The 18,127-nt window shown below is 40.3% G+C and overlaps 1 protein-coding gene across 1 annotated transcript in view; it reads right to left on the bottom strand.

Annotated features, from left to right (window-relative positions):
- The window catches only part of LOC132819072 (cystathionine gamma-lyase-like), a 50,074-nt gene that overhangs the window by 23,858 nt on the left and 8,089 nt on the right, over positions 1-18,127 (bottom strand). The window contains exons 3-5 of the mRNA XM_060830409.1: positions 14,968-15,063; positions 12,500-12,609; positions 5,401-5,532 (exon numbers count right to left, since the gene is read on the bottom strand). Coding sequence (XP_060686392.1) covers positions 5,401-5,532; positions 12,500-12,609; positions 14,968-15,063 — 338 coding nt within the window. The remainder of the gene's footprint in view (positions 1-5,400; positions 5,533-12,499; positions 12,610-14,967; positions 15,064-18,127) is intronic.

Raw genomic sequence — 18,127 nt, 5'->3', positions numbered from 1 at the left:
GTGCTGATTGGGGTGGTGGGGGGAAGGAGGAAGAACAAATATGGTTGGAAGCTCATCTTGGAGTGAGTATAATGGATGGAATCAGTGAGGAGGGAGTGGTGTTTGTCTCCCAACCGCTACACCCCTTTTTGTGCAGGAACAGAATTGGCAGCACAGCCGAGTTGTTAATAAGCGACTTTGTCTCAATAAAAGTGTGAAGAAGTTTCCATTATCAAACAAACTAGTGATAAACTCAGACAGTTGCAATTGAATGCAGGTTATACTGAGTCACAAAGCTAGTCCCTTCTTTTCTAAAAGCTGTTCCTTGGCTCAAGGAGACTATGTCCTTGACCTTCCTTCCCTCCCCTCCCTCTCTCCCCTTCCACCCCCCCCCACCCCCAACAAGAGGAGCAATAAACTGGACTAGGCTCCAATCAGTCCGGTTTGGTACAGAGAGAACATGACTTTGAGGCCTTTTGTTTGTGTGTAAACAGATGAGCCTTCAGGCCACAGTGGTTATGCTTTAGAAGAGATCTGTATAGAGAGAGGAGAGTGGTCAGCTCACGAGCTGAGAAGAGCAGTTTTAGTTCAGTCTTGAACTGGGAATTCAACAGGGAGCTATGTGGAAACTATTTTCTGCCCTTCCACCTGTAAGCATGTGTTGCATTTATACTGGTTTTTAAAGGGAGTTTGTGTCAGGACTGTTATGTACAGTTGGAAAAGTATAATTAATTCTAATTGTATAAGGAGTTCTGTAAGGGTTCTTTCTTCTGTTCTGTGGGTTTCATTGTGTAATGTGGTAAATAAAATTTTGTTTTAAAATCTACTAGTCAACCTAGCTAATTTAATCTGGGTAATTTTCACTGTACACTTACCAAAACAAAATTGCAAAGTTACAGTTTAAGGCTGCCTGCTTAAGAATGTTGAGAGTGGTCTGGCTTAGTCCATAACTACTCATATGAAGTAGATAAATGAGCACTATAATGTGTCTCCTGGTAGCTTTCAGAGCACGTTTTCAAGCTTTTTCTCTCATGGGTCTTCATCTGATTCTGGCTGCTCTCCACCGCAAAGAAGTTTCATGAGAATCTGTTTTAACTTTGGTTCTTCCAAGTAACCTTTCCATTTGCCCAGCCACAGTTCACTTGATCAATAGGACATAGAATAATGAATATGCAGAGTCTTCCAAGTACCTCTGAGCTGCTACATTTATTACAACATTTCTATTTCCTGACAAAGCAGAGGCAAGAACTTTCTTTAGCTTTTAGCTGTGGGAAACTTTTTCAAACCAGACTTCATGCCAGGATCTCTAACTTAACATCTTTCCAAACTATTTCCTCAGTTTTGCCTATCTACAGTACTGAAAATTCAACATTCAATGACAATGTAGCTTCTAGTAATCAAATTAATCTACACAGATGGTGATTCTCCAGTATGGCTGAGAGGCAGGCTCCAGGCATTGTCTTGAGGAAAGGCTGGGCCTGGGTAGAAAGACAATAACTTTTTTATTTCTTTGTTTTTCCAATTTATTCCTATACTGGACTTATTTCCTAAAGATTTCTTATTTTATACCAAAGAATCTATACTTAAGCATCTGCATGAGATATCTTTGTACCCAAGATGGCACCATAAGTGGTGCGTTGTAAACTTTTATTGTCAAATGTACTCACATGAGTGCAATGAAATGTGATTGAATCAGGGACATTAGTGAACCAAATGGAGTTTTCCTCTGAGAATTAGATTCTTAATTCCAGATTTTTATTGAATTCAAATTCCATCATGTGCTACGGCAGGATTTGAACCTGGATCCCCAGATTAATGGTCTATGATAACATCACTAGCTATTACCTCACCTTGAGTTACTTGCTATGTTGATCCTTCAGAGAGGGAATTACATTAAAACATCTCACTAAGCTTAATTGCCCTCCACCATCCACCTCCCCACACAGTTAAAGAGGGAAGATAAGTCGCAATAGAAATTAACAATACAGGTCTTCCTGCTATAATATGCAATGCAATGCAAATTCACTATAATGTGATTGAGGAATTTGGGATGCTGTTTCTAAAGCACAAACATTTAAAACATGTTGGCTGTAGTGCAATTATATCAACAACACTTTAAAAACAGTGCTTAAAGTGTGATTTTTCTATAATATGGGATTGCACAAGAACAATCGCATTATAGAGGAACTGACTGCACATTAAGAATGTTACAAAAGTGTTCATAATTGATCTGAACATTAAGATTCTACAGGTAATGGATAAATTAAAATTAGAGGTGAGATTACAATCAAGAGTTCTACCAAAGGCCTGACAAGAAAAACAAATTGGTCCATTATTTAATGTGGAGACAGAGTGTCATGATTAGTGCCTAGTGGCAGAGTGGAAAATGGGTGACCACCAGGAATCTAAGAAAGCCTGACAAGTCATACAGGAAAACCCTGTGTCCACCAAGTTTCCTAAGTGGAATTTAATTCTTAAAACTAGTGAAAGCATAAATTTTGCAGGGGCATACAGCCAGAGACAAGTCCATGATAGGAGGGTGTCTTAGTCATACAAATTAGAAAGATTGGAAAGGCAGTGACAGAGGATTCCATAGCCTGGAGATCATACAGGTGCCACTGCAGCATGAGTCATGACTCCAGGAAGATATAATCATCTCCCCAGTCAAGGTCATCACAGATTAGTTGCAGGATGTCCTTTTAGGAAGAGGGGGGAAAAAAAAACTAGAAGTCATTATCCATATTGGTACCAATAGCAGACAGGAAGAGGAATGAGGGCTTGAAAGAATTCAGGAAGTTAGAAAAGAAAATAATAGCAGGGCCAACAGCAGTAATGAGAGAGTTACTCCTAATGCCATGTGCTAACAAGTACAAGAACAGAAGGATTGATGACTCAAATTGGACACCTAGAGAATTGGTGTAAAGGGAGGGCATTGGGATTTTGAAATTGCAATGAGTTCTGGGGGCAAGTGGGACTTTATTCAGAAGATGACAGATGATTTAAAAAGATACAAAGTAGTAAATGACACAAACAGCAGAAAGGAACAATTCCCAAGTGTACAAATTATAGCTAGTGGGGTGGTGCAAAGATCATAACTGGGCCCTAACAGTTGACAATATGGAATGACTTGGACATGGAGACCAAATGCAAGCTTTCAAAATCTGCAGATGCTTCAATTCTAAACAGGAGTGCATGTTGCAGGAAGATGGGACATGTTTCCAGAAGGATTGGGACAAACTTAGCAAAATGGGTGAAATATGGCAGATTTAATGTAATCTGGTAAAATTTCAGGTTACTACTTTGGGAGGAAAAACAGGTGTGCGAAGCATTTATTAAATGGAGGAGGGGTTGGAAAGTTGGAGGATGTGCAAAAAAATGTAGTCAGGTGCCCTTGTACACAAGTTACTGAAGATTAACATGCAGGTACAGGAAGTTATCACGAACATTTGCTTTTATTGCAAGAGGACAAAAGTACATGAGTAGTTTATCTTCAATTTTATAGGATTTCAGTTAGATCATAACTGGAGCAGGTAGTTTTAGTTTCCTTATCTCAAGAAATAAATTGTCAGTGAGTACAATGGAGATTCACCAGGATTGTTGCTGGAATGGCATTACTATCCTATTAATAGAGATTAGGTAAACTAGATCAATATTTTCTTGAATGGAGAGATCTCATTGAAACTCTCCAAACACAAAGCAATAAGCAGGGTAGATGCAGGAAAAAACAAAATAAATTGCTGATCTGACAGCATCTATAAGAGATAAAACAGTCAGTGTTTTGGGGCTGGTGACCTTTCTTCAAAACCAGATCCAGGGTCACTGGACTGACATGTTAACTGTGCTTTTTCTCCACTGATGCTGCCAGAATTGATGAAGTTCTCCAGCAATTTGTTTTAGTTTCTGGATTTCCAGCATCCACAGTTCTTTAGATTTAAGATAATGGAAAGATGTTTAATCTATAATAAGAGATCACAATTTAAAAAAAAAGGAGAAAACACCATTTAGGACTAAGAATCAAATTTTTATTAACTTGGAAGATTTTCCAAAATGCACATTTCTATCCCAGGGGATGTGGAAACGTCAGTCTTTGAGTAAGTTTAAAGAGGAGGAGATTAATAAACTTTGATTACCAATAGCAAAAAAAGGATTATTGGGAGATTGCGGGTAAAAGGAATTTTAAGTGTTCAATCATTTGCTGTTGCATTTAACAGCAAAGTGGAGGGGATGGGGGTGGGGGCGTGCGAAGGCCTAGTGATATTATCACTAGAATGTTAATCCAGAGACCCAGGTTTAAATCCTGCCATGTCACATTGTTCCAAATATTTGTCAAATTCAAATTTCACAAAGAGTCTAATGACGACTGAATTCACTGTCAATAGGTTTTCCAACAATCTGCTTCACTAATGTCCTTTAGGAAAGGAAGTTGCTTAACTGTCAGGCCTATGTGCGACTCCACACCCCCTGCAACATGGTTGATTCTGACCTGCCTTCTGGGTAATTAAGGATGGGCAATAAATGCTTGCCTGGCCTTTATCTTGTCAGTGAATAAAAAAGACAAACAGATCTACGTCAAAATCAGCACTCTAGTTTATGCTAGTGTATTTATTGTACCTACTATTAATTTTTTTGTTGTTCATACTCTAGCATGATTCTAAACTTCTACATTTTGTAGATGATACTTGAGGATCTCAGACTCTGAAATTAGTTGTTAGAGTATCTCAAATTTTGTTACATTCTTGCATCCAATTTTTACCCCTAGATGTACATCTAATTTTGTGTATTTGTTCCAGAGTGCAAATAATTTTAATCAACAGCAAGAGACCAAGTCATAAGCTGCCTTCACTCAATCTTTTTGACTGTCCATTTGACTGGGACTAGTTTTACTACCAATCAAAAAACCAAAGATAGATGGTTGAAATGTCATCATGACTCAAAGAACCCATATAGAACAAACAGGAGAGTACAAGAATCAAGGCAAAAGATCAGCCATCAAATAACGAAGAGACGAACAGCTACAGTTCTTGCTCTTATGTTCTGCAAAAAGAAAAAAGGAAACCCACCATCTCAGATTTGGATCTGGAATTATGGGAAAACATTACAAATGAAGCTGCAAATTTCAACTATGTACAACTTCACTGTTGTAGAAAATACTGTGTAACAGTGCAACAAATTCTTCCCTAGTAGAATAATCCAACTTTATTGGTTCAATTCAGATAGTGTAAATTATGACTATTACATTCTTCAGTTGCAACATAGCACATTATGCTGCAGCTGTCATGACAATTTCATTGAACCCAGTACAATTAGACTCAAGAAACGAGTTTATAAAAGAGAAAAATTAATGAACTCATTAAATATTTGAAACTGCATTCAAAAATTAAACTTTATTCAATCTGGATATGTGCGGACCATCAAAATTACCTGGAAATAAGCTGACATGAAAGTGTTATCCACCACCAGAATGATATCTCCATGTTTGTGTACAGTTTCTGCACAACCCTTGATATCAACGACATTCATCATTGGGTTAGTAGGAGTCTCAATCCAGACAAGCTGTGAAGAGAAATTAATGAGTTAAAAGGTTCCTCCAAATGAAGCATGCGGGCTATTGGCAACTCAAAGGTCAGGATCAAGACCAAAATGGATCTTGCACAGTTTAATGGATCTTCCTGCAAGTATGAATGAGTGAGGGAAAAAGAGACAGTTTATCTAACTGATCATAGTCAGCTCAGTCCCATTTTGATATTTCATCACTAGCTAGGGATACTTCTGGAATCAGTCTTTGCCAAGAATATATTGAAGACAGTGACACATGTGGAACTATCATGGTTCATCAGCCCAGTGTTCTGCCAGAAGCAAATTATTAACAGTACATTTCATTTACCCCTATATTCTCTTCAGTTCAATGTGCAAAAAGTCTCCAGTTTTGACTTTTATGCATATTGGAAACAATAAATGACCTAATCCTCCCTCCAGTTGCAATATCCTGGATTTCTCTTACTTCAGAACTGTCAAAGGCTGGTCACTACAGGGTACAATTTATTAAAAAGGAAACATCAGCAAAATAGTTTGATCACACCAGTGAATTCAGTGGAACTCTTTTCCTACCCCACAAAATTAGCAACCACTAGCATGAATTAGTAAAGTCCATTCTGAAAATAACACCCTTCTCTCTGGCTTCTCACTTTCAGCCTTATCCTTTCCTTTTTGTTTCCAAGTCAGTGACTCCTTATCAATCATGGGTTTTCCAATTCAGAATCTGCAGATGCCACAACCAATTAAATTGGAACTCAAACATTACAACATGGTAACATACAGCCACTCCCCTCCAGTTCTCCAACTGCAAATACAAACACTGTTCACTTCAGATATTATTAGTGCATTTCTGAGAGCAGCAGATTGAGTTATCACAACTAAACAGACAACCTTAGTAACTATTCTCCCCAACCAAAGGTCGAACAATATTCAACAATTCAGCGTTCATATCAGAATTCAAACTCTAAGTGATCCAATTTAACACTACCAAACTTCAGCAACACATCTTTCTGTTCACTTCACAAACTATGCCCCTAATGCTATAAAACTGAAATCGCAGTGCTCCTGCAGAACTTTGACACCCCATTTCCACTTCGTGCTGTTTTTGGAAAATGTAGGGGGTGATGGATTCTCAGGGGAATGTAGCACGAACATCCACGTTTCTGGTATTGAGACTGGCTCGAATGCAGAGGGGGACACCGAGTTCCAAGAGATCAATTGTGTTAGGGGACTCTAATCAGGGGTACAGATAGGCGTTTGTGGCCAGAATGGTGTTGCTTCCCTGGTGCCAGGATCAGGATGTCTCAGAGGGTGCAGAATGTTCTCACAGGGGAGAGGGGCCATCAAGAGGTCATTACCCACATTGGAACCAACAACATACGAAGGGAAAAGGTTGAGATTCTGAAGGGAGATTACAGAGAGTTAGGCAGGAATTTAAAAAGGAGGTCCGAGTGTAGTAATATCTGGATTACTCCTGGTGCTACGAGCTAGTGAGGACAGTAATAGGAGGATAGAGCAGATGAATGCATGGCTGAAGAGCTGGTGTATGGAAGGATTCACATTTCTGGATCATTGGAATCTCTTTTGGGGTAGAAGTGACCTGTACAAGGATGGATTGCACCTAAATTGGAACAGGACTAATATACTGGCAGGGAAATTTCCTAGAACTGCTTGGAGGATGTAAACTAGTAAAAAGGTGAGGGAAGTGAGACCCAGGGAGATGGTGAGGAAAGAGGTCAATCTGAGACTAGTACAGTTGAGAACAGAAGTGAGTCAAACAATCAGGGCAGGCGGGACAAGGTAGGACTGATAAATTAAACTGCATTTATTTCAATGCAAGGGGCCTAACAGGAAAAGCAGATGAACTCAGGGCATGGTTAGGAACATGGGACTGGGATATCATAGCAATTACAGAAACATGGCTCAGGGATGTGCAGGACTGGTAGCTTAATGTTCCAGGATACAAATGCTACAGAAAGAATAGAAAGAGGCAAGAGAGGAGGGTGTGGCATTTTGATAAGGGATAGCATTACAGCTGTACTGAGGGAAGATATTCCCAAAATATATCCAGGGAAGTTATTTGGGTGGAACTGAGAAATAAAGGGATCATCACCTTATTGGGATTGTATTATAGACCTCCTAATAGTCAGAGGGAAATTCAGAAATATTTGTAAGGGGATCTCAGCTATCTGTAAGAATAGGGTGGTTATGGTAGGGGATTTTACTTTCCAAACAGACTGGGACTGCCATAGTGTTAACTGTACAAGACAATATTTTGATTCAGTATGTGGTTGTACCTATTAGAGACAGTGCAAAACGTGAGCTACACTTGGAAAATAAGGCAGGGCAGGTGACGGAGGCATCAGTGGGGGAGCACTTGAGACCAGTGACCATAATTCTATTAGATATAAATAAATAGTGATGAAAAAGGATAGACCAGATCTAAAAGTTGAAATTCTAAATTGGAGAAAGGCCAATTTTGACAGTATCAGGCAAGAATATTCAAAAGCCGATTGGGGGCAAATGTTCGCAGGTAAAGCGACGGCTGGAAAATGGGAAGCCTTCAGGAATGAGAGGACAAGAATCCAGAGAAAGTATATTGCTGTCAGGGTGAAAGGAAAGGCTGGTAGGTTTAGGGAATGCTGGATGACTAAAGAAATGGAGGGTTTGGTTAAGAAAAAGAAGGAAGCATATGTCAGGTATAGGCAAGATAGATCAAGTGAATCCTGATAAGAGTATAAAGGCTGTTGGAGCATATTTAAAAGGGAAATCAGGAGGGCAAAAAGGAGACATGAAATAGCTTTGGCAAATAGAGTTAAGAAGAATCCAAAGGGTTTTTACAAATATATTAAGGACAAAAGGGAAACTAGGGAGAGAATAGGGCTCCCTCAGGTCAGCAAGGTGGCTTTTGTGTGACAATAAGTGCAGGAGTCGGCCATTCTGCCCTTCGAACCCGCATCATTATGTTCATGGAGCCATAGGAAATGTGGCAGATACTAAATGAGTATTTTGCATCAGTATTTACTGTGGAAGAGGACATGGAAGATAGAATGTAGAGAAATAGATGGTGACATCTTGCAAAATGTCCAGATTATAGAGGTGATGCTGGATGTCTTGAAACAGTTAAAAGGTGGATAAATCCACAGGACCTGATCAGGTGTACCCAGAACTCTGTGGGAAGCTAGAGAAGTGATTGCTGGGCCTCTTGCTGAGATATTTGTACCATCGATAGTCACAGGTGAGGTGCCAGAAGTCTGGCTAATATGGTGCCACTGCTTAAGGAGGGTGGTAAGGACAAGCCAGGGAACTATAGACCAGTGAACCTGACGTCATGCGGTGGACAAGTTGCTGCAGGGACAGGATGTACATGTATTTGGAAAGGCAAGGACTGATGTGGGATAGTCAACATGGCTTTGTGCGTGGGAAATCATGTCTCAAACTTGATTCAGTTTTTTGAAATAGCAACAAAGAGGATTGATGAGGGCAGAGTGGTAGATGTGATCTATATGGATTTCAGTAAGGCATTCGACAAAGTGTTCCATGGGATACTGGTTAGCAAGGTTAGATCTCACGGAATACAGGGAGAACTTGCCATTTGCATATAGAACTGGCTCAAAAGGTAAAAGACAGAAGTGGAGGAAGGTTGTTTTTCAGACTGGAGGCCTGTGACCAGTGGAGTGCCACAAGGATCGGTGCTGGGCCCTCTACTTTTTGTCATTTACATAAATGATTTGGTTATGAGCATAACAGGTACAGTTAGTAAGTTTGCAGATGACACCAAAATTGGAGGTGTCATGGACAGTGAAGAAGGTTACCTCAGATTACAACAGGATCTTGACCAGAAGGGCCAATGTTCTGAGAAGTGACAGATGGAGTTTAATTTAGATAAATGAGGGGTGCTGCATTTTGGGAAAGCAAATCTTACCATTAAGTGTATAAGTCCTGCTAAGGTCCTAGGGAGTGTTGCTGAACAAAGATTGGACTGCAGGTTCATAGCTCCTTGAAAGTGGAGTGGCAGGTAGATAGGATAGTGAAGAGGGTGTTTGGTATGCTTGCCTTGGTCAGAGTATGGAGTACAGGAGTTCGGAGGTCATGTTGCGGATGTACAGGACATTGGTTAGGCCACTGTTGGAATATTGCGTGCAATTCTAGTCTCCTTCCTATCGGAAAGATCTTGTGGAATTTGAAAGGGTTCAGAAAAGATTTACAAGGATGGTTGCCAGGGTTGGAGGATGTGCGCTGTAGGGAGAGGCTGGGGCAGTTTTCCCTGGAGTGTCAGAGGCTGAGAAGTGACCTTATACAGATTTACAAAATTATGAGGGGCATGGATAGGGTAAATAGACAATGTCTTTTCCCTGGGGTGGGGGAGTCCAGAACTAGAGGGCATAGGTTTAGGGTGAGAGATGAAAGATATAAAAGAGACCTAAGCAGCAACCTTTCACACAGAGGGTGGTATGTATATGAAATGAGCTGCCAGAGGAAGTGGTGGAGACTGGAACAATTGCAACATTTAAGGCATCTGGATGGGTATACGAATAGGAAGGGTATGGAGGGATGTGGACCGGGTGCTAGCAAGTGGGACTAGATTGGGTTGGGATATCTGGTCGGCATGGATGGGATGCACCAAAGGGTTGGTTTCTTTGCTGTACATCTGACTGACTCTACTACTAAACTCTGGCAGCTCATCCCTACCATAAAAACCATCAATGCTCTTCACATATTTTCTCAAGTAGCCATCCCAGTTCAGCTGAACTATTAGCCTAGTAGTCTTTGCTGGGGAGAGGTGGCATTGGTCAGCAGCTCCAACTTGTGGGTCTGGAATCAGACAGATGTGAGCTTCAGGTTATACCTTGGCCAGCAATGCAGCACAGGGAGTGCGCACAAACCAGAAGGCTGGGCATCAACAGCAGCTTCAAATCAGTTAGAATCCATGCCAAAAGTCAGGTCAGATGATATAATAGTAAAATATTAAAATGAATCATGTAACATTTAAGAACACCCCCACCTCAACAATTCCTGTCCTTGCTTCCCCTCCTTCATTGAGTATGGATCTCAAGTTTGGCTCCAGAAAAGGAAGACAGGTTCTAGATGGGACTAAACCATTATCAGTTAGTGTGTTTTGTTGTCCAAATTCATAATTTTATAGAGAAAACAATCCTGTTCCTAGAAATTTAGTGGGGAGGAGAAGTACAGCTTTTCACCTCCTCTGGATCTTGATCATCTCCAACAACTCCACTTTTTTTTTTAAGATTAGATTACTTAGTGTGGAAACATGCCCTTCGGCCCAACAAGTCCACACTGACCTGCCGAAGCGCATCCACACAGACCCATTCTCCTACAATTATCCCTGCACCTAACTATGGGCAATTTAGCATGACCAATTCACCTAACCTGTACATTTTTGGACTGTGGGAGGAAACCGGAGCACCCGGGGGAAACCCACACAGACACTGGGAGAATGTGCAAACTCCACACAGTCGCCAAGGCGGGAATTGAACCCAGGTCTCTGGTGCTGTGAGGCAGCAGTGCTAACCACTGTGCCGCCCACTTTTTTATTCCATTTGTCACAAAACTGGTCCTTAACAGCTGTTCCTTTTCTCAAGAATACGGTGTCCTTGATTTTGTTGAGGGGGTAACAAAACCCTCCTGGCTCAGAGGTGATGAGTTTGGTGCAGAGATGAAAGAGGATTTGGAGAGGCCTTTTGTTCATATGTGAAGCAGATGAGACTTCGTGCCAAAGTGGTCATGTTTTAGAAGTGACCTGTATAATGAAAGTGGCATGGTCAGCTCTCTACTGTCCCGACCTAGTTAGAAGTTCAGCTATGTGGAAACAGGCTGCTAAATACTCTCTCCCCCTGCTGTCCTTTAGAGTATGAGCATTTGTTCCAATTTTACTGCTTTTATTTAAAAAAAAAGGGAGTTGCTTATTGGGAATGTATATTTCGAACAGCATAATTAAAGCTGAAAAAATGTGTTGCTGGAAAAGCACAGCAGGTCAGGCAGCATCCAAGGAGCAGGAGATTCGACGTTTTGGGCATAAGCCCTCCTGAAGATGGGCTTATGCCCAAACGTCGAATCTCCTGTTCCTTGGATGCTGCCTGACCTGCTGCGCTTTTCCAGCAACACATTTTCAGCTCTGATCTCCAGCATCTGCAGACCTCACTTTCTCCCCCAACAGCATAATTAAGTCCAGTTTGGATAGATTGATTTCCATAGGGGTTCTTTATTCTGTTCTGTGTTTCATTGTGTAATTGTAAACAATTTGCCTGCTTTAAAACCTGGTAGTCAACCTAGCTAACATACTGTGGGCAATTTTCACTGTACACGCACCAAAACAAATTGCAAAGTTAAGAATGTTGAGAGTGGTCTGACCTAGTCCATAGCACCTGCATTACCCAGACCTTTATTCCTCCAATTCCCGCCATCAATGCATTCTGATATTTTACTTTAGCTTTTTGACTTCATGTGCTCATTACATCAGTCCTCAAATCTGAACAGTCAGTTGATATTACCAGCTTCCTCATCAATATGAAATGTTATCCATCACAGCCTCCGGTTTTAATTCTCGACTATTGCCTCCCTTCAATCCTGTTTATGTCCAGGACATACATAAAACGTTACCGCCTCTTAAGTAATTCCAAGTAGTGGTTCTTGGTTAGTCAGGACGAATTTTGACTGCAGCTGTACTAAAATCCACTTAAGTAAAAATGTGGGAATGAAAGTTTTTTTTAAAATTTAGCTCCTCCCTAAGCAGTCTGCTTTCATTTCCTACTTCTCAGGTACTCTGTCTCAAATTCCTCAACATTCAGCACTTCACAACTGGAGTCTCCTACTTAGTCTCCTACTACAGTTCCAGCTTGAATCATATTAGATGGGCCCATAATGATTTCACTGTGCAGGATGAGGACGAGACAGATGGTTGCAATTTATTAAGATACCACCACTGTACCAAAATTAAAAAAAGATTTCCCCAACACAATCTTACCTTTGTGTTTGGCTTAATAGCTGCATCCAGATATTCCAATGATGTGCAGTCAATAAAAGAGACTTCCAAGCCCATTTCAGATGCAACTCTGCGGAAGTATCGGTTTGTACCTGGAGTACAAGATGCATTTCTACAGAATGTTTTGAATCAATTTTAGAATATCTTTCCATTAAATTGGTGACAAGGAAACAAGTTGTGGTTTCCAAAGAACCTCACCAATGAAAAAGATCAGCCACATTTTCCCCCACCTGTTCTAGGGGAAATCCTGTGCTGTCTTATGCCACATTGGTCACAAGTTGTAAGTGTCTAGGAAGATATTAACTGATGTAAATGCAAACAGCCTAGATCAATACCAGTTTAGATTTCCCTCCACATTGCAAAGAAGCACCCTAAATCAAACCAGCACTTCTACATTCAGTCTACCACTGTAGCAAAGCCTAAATGAAGGTTGATCATTTGTTAACAAAACAAATTTAACACTACCAAAACTTATGATACCCTCCTTTCTGCTAATTAACAAACTATGCCCCATATGCTGTAAAACTGGGAACCTTTGGCCCAAACATGCAGTACTTAATTTGCATCATATCCTATTCAATGCAGTTAGTGACACTCCTTATGGTGCATAAATTACCTAGAAGAGTTCAAATCCGAATACACAAAGTAATTTAATTTATACTTTATTTACTTAAAGTGGTATACACTTTATGAACATTCATACCATTTCAAATCTAATTGAGACAAGGTAACATGATGCCCTGGTGACTGAACGTAGAATTGAATATGGCTTCCTGGATCAGTTAGAACACAGATTTCATGCTATCTGGTTCGATCTGATTGCTTGTCTACAGCTGGAAGTATTGCATGAACCAAAAAGTGGTTTGGATTTTCCTGATGTATAACCAGACAAAATGCTAATTAATGTATAACTTAATGTCAAAAAAGTCTAACAAATAAAAATTTGCAAGGGGTAGAGTGAATTAAAAATCGACCATTGTCTTGGAGTTACTGGTCTATGAAATGGAAGTGCTGCAATGCAAGGAAAAAAAGCTCGTGAGCCTGCACAGAAAACCAGAATTTAAGAAATCAGGAGTTGAGTGAAAAATAAACTGAGCGTGAAGAAGAGGTCTCAAAAATCAAGAGATGCGCTACAAATTGATAATGGAAGCAAGAGGAAAGAGGAGAAGGGGAACAAGGATTAAAGTAGTGAAAGATGTTGTGCTGAACCTGATGCCAAATTAAACTAATCCCTTCTGCCCACCCTTGGTCCGTTATCCCTCAATTCCTTGCATGTTCATCTGCTTAGAGGCCCCTTGAACACCTATCGTATCTTCCTCCTCCACCACTCCTGGCAGTGCATTCCAGACTCATACCAGTGTTTAAAAAACTTGTTCTTCATATCTCCTGTGATTTTTGCCTCCTCTCAAAGTAAATGCACAGCCCTTCATATTAGACATTTCGACTTTGGTAAAAAGATTCTGACCATCAAACCTAACTACGCATCTCAATTATACAGAGATCTATAAACTCTCCCCTCAGCCTCTGCCACTCCAAATGAATACAACCAGATATGAGCCTCCTTTTTAGTTCATATCATCTAATCCTGGCAAGCTTCTTCTGCTTCCTCTCCTAAGCCTCTGCATCTTTGCTGTAACGTGGTGACTAGAATTAAACACAATACTTGAAGTGTCATAGAATGGATCAGGGGCTGTTCAAGGTGGCTCCAAATAATGTGGTTTCTCCCATAGTTGCCCAAGAGAATAGAAAGTTCAAGTCAAAAAGAGCACTTTTTTTGAAAAAAACTGAGTGAAAGCGGTGGTATAGAAATAAAACAGGATAAAAAAGGCAGGAAAATAATTAAAATTAAGATAGGAATTTGACAGTTGAAGCAGTTAAAACCAGTGTATATCAGCAAAAAACAGAAACAAATATGTTTCTATCATATTCCAAGTCTTGCTCAAAGTTTCTAAGATGAATGATTTTTAGAAGTGAGGATTGGAATGGTCATTTCTGATGGTGACAAAAGCATTGAAATGGTCAATGACAAGGAAGTGAAAAATAAGCAATCTTGGCAATAGAGCAGATATAGTATTCAACATAGCAGGATCACACAAGGCTGGGAGATTATAAATTAACAATTTTTATAGTCAATCAAGTAGCCAGCGAGGGGAATGGGATATAGGAAGTTTGTGACAGCAGTTAAAGTTAATGGTATCAGTCTTATAGATGTGGGTACAGGGGCTTTACATAGAGGCATGACATTATTTTAAAATGGAATGCAGAAAATCTTTCCTGTTCCTCCAGACCCCACACATAGCTGCTATTCTTCCTGCTCAGTCAGCATCTACCTGGCAGATACCGCCACTGCACTTATGCTCAGATTAACATTAAAATGAAAGTCAGGAACACATACTGTGATCAAAACAAAAAAAAAGAGTTATACTTTCAAAAATCAAATCAAACTATACCTCCATATACATCATTCATACAAATGATGTTATCACCAGACTTCAACAAGTGTGCAATTGTCATTGTAGTTGCCAGACCAGATGCAAATGCTAAACCTGCAGAAAGAAAAGTAAAGACAACATATAAAAAAAATTCCAGATAGGACAGTCAAATACTTTTACACTTGATTGCACAGTATACGTAGCACAGAAACAGAGTATTTAGCCTAATTTATGCTTCTCTCAAAATTCCCATCTTTCCTTATCTTGAGTCATCATAACCCTTCATTCAAATGGACATAGGCACAAGAGTAGGCCATTCAGGCCCTCAATCCTGCTCCACTCAGCGAGATCATGATGGGTCCGTGACCTAACTCCATACACTTGCTTTGTGCCAATATCCTGTGTTTAATAAAAAAAACATTTAAATCTAACAAATTGATTTGGCATTGACTGCCATTTGAGGAAGCGTTCTACAATCTTCAATTACTGGAAAGAGTTCATCTTTATTTAACTTGTTTATCATGTTAATACAGGTAGTTCTTTTACAACACTGTAGCAGAGTTCCAGGGAGACCTCACTTACTAGAAAATTGCTTAATATAGATAATGGGGTGTATGGGAAAATTGGGCGAGGGACACATTATGACACAGTAAACCCTTCCACTAATTTAAACCAGACAAAAGCTCATCTCACCTTGTACTCTGTACAATGCTTTAAGCCCTTGCCAGTTTTCACAAAGGTACAGTAAACACCTACATAACAGACCAGCAAAAAAAGCTACTCAAATTGCTCAAAGGAACCACCCAAACATCTATCACAAAGCATAGCGCAGCATAAAGAAAGTTGAAATCCTATTTAGTAACAGAAAATTTACAGTACATTTTAAAAAAAAAAATAAGAAAGCTGCTCTGTTCACTACCTCTCACAGAAAGCTGTTTGTCAGAACTGGTATCAGCACATGCACAGAACAGCACAAAAACTGGCACAAACGCAAAATGAAGCACGCAAACCAATCCCTGCTGGAATTGCACTATTGCCAATGGAGGTAAGCAGTCTCAAAAATCCCATTCCCAATTCTTCAACATTATAACCAAAACATGTTATGCCAAAACTACCTGTATCCTGAAGACTGCAATTACATTAACTATCAGTCCGAATTGGAGGGCCTCACACACACCTTAAAATTTATCAGCCACAGATTTGCCCATTCAACTAATCAATACCCTGTTAGAATTTGACACTATCACCACCACTGTCCAATTTTGGCTTGTCAGCAACTTTGGCCACTTAGTCATATGTACAGCACAGAAACAGACCCTTCGGTCCAACTTGCCCATGCTAACCAGTTTTCGCAACCCAATCTTGTCCCACATGCCAGTACCACCCATATCCCTCCAAACCCTTCCTATTCATATACCTATCTAGATGGCTTTTAAATATCACAATTGTACCAGCCTCCACCACTTCCTCTGGCAGCTCATTCCATACATGTATCACCCTCTGCATGAAAAAGTTACCCCTTAGGTGTCTTTTATATCTTTCCCCTCTCACCCTAAACCTACGCTCTCTAGTTCTGAACTCCACCACCCCAGGGAAGAGAGACTGTCTATTTATCCTATCCATGCCTCATAATTTTATAAACCTCTATGGACACCCCTCAGCCTCTGACACTCCAGGGAAAAACAGCCCCAGCCTATTCAGCTTCTCCTTGTAGCTGAAATCCTCCAAGCCTGGCAACATCCTTGTAAATCTTTTCTGAACCCTTTCAAGTTTCACAACATCTCTCCGATAGGAAGGAGACCAGAATTGTACGCAATATGCCAACAGTGACCTAATCATTGTCCTGTACAGCTGCAACATGACCACCCAACTCCTGTACTCAATATGCTGACCAAGGAAAGCATACCAAACACCTTTTTTCACTATCCTATCTACCTGCGACTCCATTTCCAAGGAACAATGAATCTGCACTCGAAAAGGTCTCTTTGTTCAGCAACACTCCAAGACCTCACCATTAAGTGTATAAGTCCTGCTAATATTTGCTTTCCCAAAGAGCAGCACCTCACATTTATCTGAATTAAACACCATCTGCCACTTCTCATCCCATTGGCCCATCTGATCAAGATCCTGTTGTAATCGGAGGTATCCCGCTTCACTGTCCACTAGAACTCCAATTTTAGAGTCATCTGCAAACTTACCAACCAAACCTCCTATGTTAATGTCCAAATCATTTATATAAACTAAAAGTAGTGGAGCCAGCACTGATCCTTGTGGCACACCACTGGTTACAGTCTGAAAAACAACCCCCTCCACCATCCTGTCTTCTACACTTGAGCCAGTTCTGTATCCAAATGGATAGTTCTCTATTCCGAGAGATCTAACCTTGCTAACCTGTCTCCCATGGGGAACCAGGTTGAGCAACTTACTGAAGTCCACAAATCACATCCATCGCTGTGCCCTCAACTTGACTTTTTATATCATTAGCAACATAAATAATGAATATTGTGAATAAAGACTCAAACACGGATCCCTGCAGGATACTAATTGTTATGTGCTGCCAATTAGTGTACTTAATTATTCCAACTCAGTTTACTGCCACACAACCAATTTCCTGTCCATGTCAGTAATTTGCCTCACGGGTTTCCACCTTGGCTAGCTTTATCTTGAGTGCATGAGGGGGAAATAGTTGAGTGCAACATTTTTCAATTATACTTTGTGGTAGAGTTCCACGTTATCACCCAGTTTAGAGAAAATAAGTTTCTTCTGAATATCCATTTGGATTTCTCAGTGACTATTTAAGGCTGGAATTCTCTTGCTACACAACACAAAAATTAAGCTTAGTCACTATCCACGAACAAAACCTTAACACTTTAAGAGGGGAAAGAAAGAGAATACTGTAGATGCTGGAAATTAGAGTTGTGTGGGGTGCTGGAAGGGCACAGCAGTTCAGGCAGCATCCGAGGAGCAGGGAAAAAAATAACAATGTTTCGAGCAAAAGCCCTACATCAGGAAAGGGCTGAAGGGCTTTTGCCCAAAACATCGTTTATTTTGCTCCAGCACCGCTCTTGACAAAATTTGAAAAACCTCTTAAGGGCATCCCCAGCCTTTTTTCAAAAAGAAACCTAATCCATTATTTACTGCTATATCCGTGCATTTCTGGTATTATCCAGACATGCTT

This window comes from Hemiscyllium ocellatum, chromosome 9, assembly GCF_020745735.1.
Source record: "Hemiscyllium ocellatum isolate sHemOce1 chromosome 9, sHemOce1.pat.X.cur, whole genome shotgun sequence".
Classification (NCBI taxonomy): domain Eukaryota; kingdom Metazoa; phylum Chordata; class Chondrichthyes; order Orectolobiformes; family Hemiscylliidae; genus Hemiscyllium; species Hemiscyllium ocellatum.
This window is presented reverse-complemented; position numbering and strand designations above follow the sequence as displayed.